The 7,710-nt window shown below is 40.7% G+C and overlaps 1 protein-coding gene across 1 annotated transcript in view; it reads left to right on the plus strand.

The window, feature by feature from the left end:
• CENPH (centromere protein H) overlaps positions 1-7,710 on the plus strand; it is a 21,140-nt gene that overhangs the window by 12,385 nt on the left and 1,045 nt on the right. The window contains exons 5-7 of the mRNA XM_012802737.2: positions 3,906-3,969; positions 4,536-4,587; positions 5,638-5,801. Coding sequence (XP_012658191.1) covers positions 3,906-3,969; positions 4,536-4,587; positions 5,638-5,801 — 280 coding nt within the window. The remainder of the gene's footprint in view (positions 1-3,905; positions 3,970-4,535; positions 4,588-5,637; positions 5,802-7,710) is intronic.

Consider the following 7,710-nt stretch of genomic DNA (forward strand, 5'->3'; position numbering starts at 1 on the left):
AGGCGGAGGCAGGAGACTCGCTTGAGCCCAGGAGTTGGAGGTTGCTGTGAGCTGTAATGCCACGGCACTCTACCCAGGGTGACAGCTTGAGGTTCTGTCTCAAAAAAGAGTTATTCAGTATACTACAAAGCAGGAAAAATGTTATTTCACTTAATCCAAAACGAACTCAATGAGATGAGAAGTGCTCTTCCCATTGGTAGTAATGAGCTTATTGAGATTAAACAATTTGCCAAGGAATATAAAGTAAAGACTCTGACAGTTGGGTCCTTTATAACCTAGCCCTAAGTATCTGGCCTCAGGAACTTTACCTGTGATCTTATCTACCAAAATTCTAGAACTCTTGTGACAAGATCGTCCCTTCCCAAGAGCCAGAAAAATTCCAGTGTGAATCTAGGCACTTCTCCTATCTGGGTATATTAGCCCAGACTGGTATGCATTCTTCTCATATTCCAGCTAGCTCCAGGATGACATACATGCTAAAATCTGAATATGGGTACTAAATCTATTGCTCCTTCATAAAAGAAAAGCTTAAAATATTCCTGAGTTAAAGGAATGGGTACAAGACAGATGCATCACAATGATATACGAGTATAACAGAAAGGTCAAATAGGCCAAAGCAATGCCATAGCATATTTTAAAATTTACAGATATTTTTAAAAAATTAATTAGGATGCCATTAGTCTGAGGTGGCTCCAGCATCTTGGGCTACAGTGCCTTGAATTCCTACATAAGCCTGTAATAAACAGTAAAATGAAATTTAAGCTTAACTCATCAGAAACTGCCAACTAACCTCTAACTAGGGGCTTTCTGCTTTAACCAACCAAATATATCTTCTTTGTCTTCTGTGAACACCTTACTTTTTTATTTTTTATTTATTTATTTTTTTTTGAGACAGAACCCTCAAGCTGTCACCCTGGGTAGAGTGCTGTGGCATCACAGCTCACAGCAACCTCCAACTCCTGGGCTCAAGCAAGTGTCCTGCCTCAGCCTCCCAAGTAGCTGGGACCACAGGTGCCCACCACAATATCTGGCTATTTTTTGGTTGCAGCCATCTTTGTTTGGTGGGCCTGGGCTGGATTTGAACCCTCCACCTTAGGTGTATGTGGCTGGCACCTTAGCCACTTGAGCCACAGTCGCCAAGCCACTTTTTAATTTTTTTTAAAGACAGAGTCTCACTTTGTCACCCTTAGTAGAGTGCATGACATCATAGCTCACAGCAACCTCCAGGTCTGGACTTAGGCAATTCTCTTGCCTCAGCCTCCCAAGTAGCTGGGGTGACAGGCACCTGCCACAATGCCGGCTATTTTTTGTTGCAGTTTGGCCAAGGCTGGGTTCAAACCCACACCACCTTTGGTATAATGGGGCCTGTGCCCTATTCACTGGGCCACAGATGCTGCCCTGTGAACACTGTATTTAAAAATGATTCCTTTCTCATCTGGCTGCAATGGAGCACTGAACTGCTTGCAATCTGTTGCTTGATTTATGGAATCACTGTCTTCACAAATAAACTTGTTTAATTTTAATGAGTCTAAGTTTATCTTTCAACACAGCTAAGGATAGCTGTAACTAGTTAAAAAAAAGAATTCAGCTCTCTCAAGTATGGACAAAGATTCCCTTTGGCTTCCCAATATGTGTCTTCTGTGATGTTTTGCACACCTAGCTGATACTCAGAATAATTGGTATCACAGCATTGATCACACTAATAGTCCTATATAGGGAAAATGGGAAATTGTCACTAAGTACCTTCATTTATAAAATATTCATTACAGACTTACAAAATATTTATTTGTTGATATACAGGGTGTCCATAAAGTCTTCACACGAACTTTATGGCTACCCTGTATAAATATAAAAAATATCAAGACAGGTAGTACCTGTGGCTCAGTGAGTAGGGTGCTGGCCTGATATACCGAGGGTGGCGGGTTCAAACCCGGCCCCAGCCAACTGCAACAAAAAAGTAGCCAGGCGTTGTGGTGGGCGTCTGTAGTCCCAGCTATTTGGGAGGCTGAGGCAAGAGAATCACCAAAGCCCAGGCGTTGGAGGTTGCTGTGAGCTTTGATGCCACAGCACTCTACCGAGGGCAACAAAGTGAGACTCTGTCTCTACCAAAAAAAAACAAGATGAAATATGAGTTTATTAATTTTTCCTATTTATGGTATCCTTTGTAACAGTATTATATTCTGTTGTATTTCATTATGTGTGCTACTATAATTTTGTTATATATTTGTCCAAATCCATTGAATATACACAACCGAAAGTGAACCCTAGTGTAAACTATGGACGTTGGCTGGTAATAGGGTGTTAATGTAGGTTGTTAAAAAATAATCCCCCAGGCTTGGCACCCATAGCACAGTGGTTACAGCCACATACACCAAAGCTGGCAGGTTTAAACTTGGCCCGGCCCAGCTAAACAACAATGACAACTGCAACAAAAAAATAGCCAGGCATTGTGGTGGGTGCCTGTAGTCCCAGCTACTTGAGATGCTGAGGCAAGAGAATCGCTTAAGCCTAAGAGTTTGAGGTTGCTGTGAGCTATGACACCACAACACTCTACTGAGCACAACATAGTGACACTCTGTCTCAAAAATAATAATAATAAACCCCCATTCTAGGGCCAAGCACTGTGGCTCATGCCTATAATCCTAGCACTCTGGGAGGCTGAGGGGAGTAGATTGACTGACCCCATGGGTTCAAGACCAGCCTGAGCCACAGCAAGACCTCATCTCTAAAAATAGCCTGTAGTCCTAGCTATTTGGGAGGCTGAAGCAAGAGAATTGCTTGAGCCCAAGGGTTTGAGGTTGCCATGAGCTATGACACCACAGCATGGCACTCTACCAAGGGAGACAAAGTGAGGCTCTGTCTTCAAAAAGAAAAATCCCCCACTCCGGTGGAGAGGATTGATAATGGTGGAAGCTATGTGGGGGCAGGGAAATCTCAGTACCTTCTATTTATGAATTTAAATTTGTTCTAAAAAATAAAAGCAGTTTTTTAAAAAGCAGCTAATAAGACTGTGGTGCCTCATGCCTGTAATCCCAGCACTCTGGGAGGCCAAGGCAGATGGATTACTTAAGCTCATAAGTTCGAAACCAGCCTGAGCAAGATGGAAACCCTGTCTCTAAAAATAGCTGGGCATTGTGGCAGGCGCCTGTAATCTCACCTGCTTGGGAGACTGAGGCAAGAGGTTGAGTTTGAGGTTGCTGTAAGCTGTGATGTCACAGCACTCTACCGACAGCAACAAAGTGAGACTCTGTCTCAAAAAATAATAATACAATAAAATAAAAAGCAGCTAATACCAAGTTATTAGTATTATCTTTCTTAAATTTGCAATTTAAAAAATTCTATTATATTCTCACTTTTTAAAAAATTTGATACTCTTCATTGTGACCAGAAATTTTTTTTTTCTTTCTTTCTTTCTTTTTTTTTTTTTTTGAGACAGAGTCTCACTATGTCACCCTTGGTTGAGTGCTGTAGCATTGTAGCTCACAGCAACCTCCAACTCTTGGGCTTAAGCAATTCTCTTGCCTCAGCCTCCCAAGTAGCTGGGACTATAGGCACCTGCCACAACAACCAGTTATTTTCTGTTGCAATTGTCATTGTTGTTTAGCTGGCCCGGGATGGGTTCGAAAATGCCAGCATCAGTGTATGTGGCTGGCGCCATAACCACTGTGGTACAGGCACCGAGCCTGTGACCAAAAATTTTTCTAGGGAAATGCATCTCTCATTTTAACAGAAATTTATTATAAACTTTTCCAGATACATTTTGTGAAACTGTGACTTTTTATTCAAGTATATGGTAGATTTAATGAAAGTAAATTCGTACTAATTATCCTTTCATTAGTGAGCTATTGTGTGTAACTGAAGTTATTAAATAACCTTACTAAATCATATTTTTATTTCCTTTTCAGTGTGCTTATGGATAACATGAAACAAGTATTAAAGCTAAATAAGTTAATTATGAAATCACAGCAGGTAAACTGGTACTTTAAGCTGCATATGCATTCCCATGTCTTCAGTAACAACTTCTTGGTAACTGTCTATGATTACATAGTAGATTGCAAAGGGACTGTAAGATTGAAATTCACTCTCTTTTTCTCTTTTCTTCACAACTATGTTATTTTTGTTTGTTTTTTTCTTTAAAGGATTTTTAGGCTCAGTGCCTGTGGCTCAAGTGGCTAAGGTGCCAGCCACATACACCTAAGCTGGCAGGTTCAAATCCAGCCCAGGCCCGCCAAACAACAATGACGGCTGCAACCAAAAAATAGCTGGGCATTGTGGCAGGCACCTGTGGTCCCAGCTACTTGGGAGGCTGAGGCAGGAGACTCACTTGAGCCCAGGAGTTAGAGGTTGTTGTGAGCTGTGATGCCATGGCACTCACTCTAGCCAGGGGGACAGCTTGAGCCTCTGTCTCAAAAAAAAAAAAAAAAAAGAAATAGTATCAAAAACTGAAACTTGAGAAAGCATGAACTAATAGACGTGATATAAGTGTTAGAGATTTGTTAAGTACAATATGAGCTTTAATTTTTTTTTTCTTACAGGAATCTTGGGATTTAGAAGAAAAACTGGTTGATGTTAGAAAGAAGAGATTGGGTATGTAGAACACTTTCTTTTTTTTTTTGTCAGAACACTTTTTCACCTACTTTGGAGAAATTAGGTTAAAAGGCTAGATGTCGGTAGAGGGAGGGTCATGGGTGGGACCACACCTACAGTGCATCCTACAAGGGTACATGTGAAATTTACTAAATATGGAATATAAATGCTGCGAAGGCTATGTTAACCAGTTTGATGAAAATTTTTCAAATTGTATATAAAACCAGCACGTTGTACCCCATGATTGCATTGCTGTACACAGCTATGATTCAATAAAAAAATAATAAAAAGGCTAGATGTCTCAGCCACTGAGAAATTTCCTAATTTTCAATATTTAATATTTTGGACATGGTAATTTAAAAAACAGGATATGAAATACATTTTTCCCTATTCTCATTGTTTTAGAGGTCTAAATTACAAAATTAATATATTCTCAGTGGAGGGAGAATAAGATGATACAAAAAAATTATAATGCAAAAGTTATGCCTCCTCCTTGTTTGGTATATATTATTCCAAACCTTTTTCCAGAGCCCATATGAACATTTATATATACATAATTTTAAATGATCAATTGAAATATATGGGTTCTACAACCTTTTTACTTAATTTATGAAAATATGAAATGGAGTTTTGCATTGAAGCTATTGAAATGTTTACCTCTAAAGTAATACTCTTAGGCTGGGCATGGTGGTTCACGCCTGTAATCCTAGCAGTCTGGGCAACCGAGGCAGGTGGATTGCCTAAGTGCACGGGTTCAAGACCAGTCTGAGCCAGAGTGAGATTCCATCTCTACAAATAGCCAGGCATTGTGGAGGGCGCCTATAATCCCAGCTACTTGGGAGGCTGAGGGAAGAGAATTGCTTGAGTCCAGGAGTTTGAGGTTGCTGTGAGCTATCATGTCATGGCACTCTACCAAGGGCAACAAGTGAGACTCTGTCTCAAAAAATTAATAAATAAATAAAATAACCAGGAAATGTTCTACTTCATACTTGTTTGAGATCCTTGTTTGTAGAGTTGTCATTTGTGGTATATTTGTTTTTAACCTACCAGAATTAAAACAAGCTTCAGAAAGTAAGCTTTTAGAAATACAGATGGAAAAGAACAAACAGAAAAATGAGTTGGACAGTATGGAAAATTCAGACAAGGTAAAGACCATACAACAAAACCTACAGATGGAGATACAAATTACTACAGTTGTTCAACATGTCTTCCAGGTAAAATTTATATAAATTAGGAAGTAAAGAACTTGTTTTTAAATGATTGATGCTGTTACAGTATTGATTACTTTCAGTTGGTCTTTCATCCTTAGAAAATAACTCAATACTGAATACTGATCTATTTATATATATCTGTAATTCATATATATTTAATGTTTAAGGTCTTAACTTTCATGATGGTAAGACCTTAGGCATTCATAAATGGAATGATTTTTTTTTTTGGCAGTTTTTGGCCAGGGCCAGGTTTGAACCCGCCACCTCTGGTATATGGGGCTAGCACCCTACTCCTTGAGCCACAGGCACCACCCAATGGAATGATTTTTTTTTTTTTTTTTTTTTTTTGCATCTCTGTGGCGGCAGAATGATCAGGAGGTCAAGGGTGATGGGGATTGAGGGTTAAGAACCTGAATGCTGGGGTGGCACCTGTGGCTCAGTGAGTAGGGCGCTGGCCCCATATATCAAGGTTGTTGGGTTTGAACCTGGCCCCAGCCAAACTACAACAAAAAATAGCTGGGCGTGTGGTAGGCACCTGTAGTCCCAGCTACTCAGGAGGCTGAGGCAAGAGAACTGCCTAAGGTTGGAGGTTGCTGTGAGTTGTGACACCATAGCACTCTACCAAGGGTGAGAAAGTGAGACTCTTGTCTCTACAAAAAAAATAAAAAAGAACATGAATGCTGCTTAACATTTGCAAGGTGACCTTGAGGAAATTATTTAACTTTTCTAATATTATTTTCCTTCCTTAGAAAGAATAGTTATGGGCAGCACCTGTGGCTCAAGGAGTAGGGCACACCGGTCCCATATACTGGAGGTGGCAGGTTGAAACCTGGCCCTGGGCAAAAACTTCAACAACAACAACAAAAAAGAATAGTTGTAAAAACTAAAGAAGATATTTCATGTTAATCTGTTTAGCATAGTTCCTGGTCTAAATAGATTTTTTTTTTAGAGACAGAGTTTCACTTTGTCACCCTTGGTAGAGTGCTATGGCATCACAGCTCACAGCAACCTCTAGCTCTTGGGCTTAGGGATTCTCTTGCCTCAGCCTCCTGAGTATCTGGGACTGCAGGCGCCCACCACAACCCCTGGCTATTTTTTCATTGCAGGTTGGCTGGGGTCAGGTTTGAACCCTCGACCCTTGGTATATAGGGCTGGCGACCTACTCACTGAGCCACGAGTGCCACCCTAGAGTCTTAATAATTGTTGGGAGTTACTAAAAAAAGAAAGAATTACATATTCAGCTTTGCACCTGTAATCCTGGCATTGTGGGAAGGTTGCTTTTATACCAGGGGTTCCAGACCAGCCTGAGTAACAGCAAGACCTTGTCTCTACAAAAAATAGACAACTTAGCCAGGTGTCGTGGCATGAGCCTGTAGTCCCAGCTAGCCCGGGAGTTTGAGGTTACAGTGAGCTATGATGATGCCACTGCACTCTAGCCAGGGCAACAGAACAAGACTCTGTCTCCAAAAGGAAAAAAACACTCCTTTATTCTGGAGGGATTTCATTACTTTTGAATTGTAAAATGTCTCTGGGACTGTGGAGATGAAATATTAAATTTACCAGCTTGCAATTATATAAGATATACAGGCATTCCCACACTTACAAATATTCAATTGACATGTGACTGGCACTTATGAAGATAGGCTATTATAGGTAATAGGTAAATGTATCTGTTCCAGCTTACATATAAATTCAGCTTAAGAACAAATCTACAGGGCAGTGCCTGTGGTTCAGTGAGGAGGGCGCTGGCCCCATATACCAAGAGTGACGGGTTTGAAACTGGCCCCAGCCAAACTGCAACAAAAAAATAGCTGGGCATTGTGGTGGGCGCCTGTAGTCCCAGCTACTCGGGAGGCTGAAGCAAGAGAAGACCTCCAGCCCAAGAGCTGGAGGTTGCTGTGAGCTGTGATCT

The sequence above is a fragment of the Otolemur garnettii genome, unplaced genomic scaffold (assembly GCF_000181295.1).
Source record: "Otolemur garnettii isolate 467f Iridium unplaced genomic scaffold, OtoGar3 scaffold00017, whole genome shotgun sequence".
Classification (NCBI taxonomy): Eukaryota; Metazoa; Chordata; class Mammalia; order Primates; family Galagidae; genus Otolemur; species Otolemur garnettii.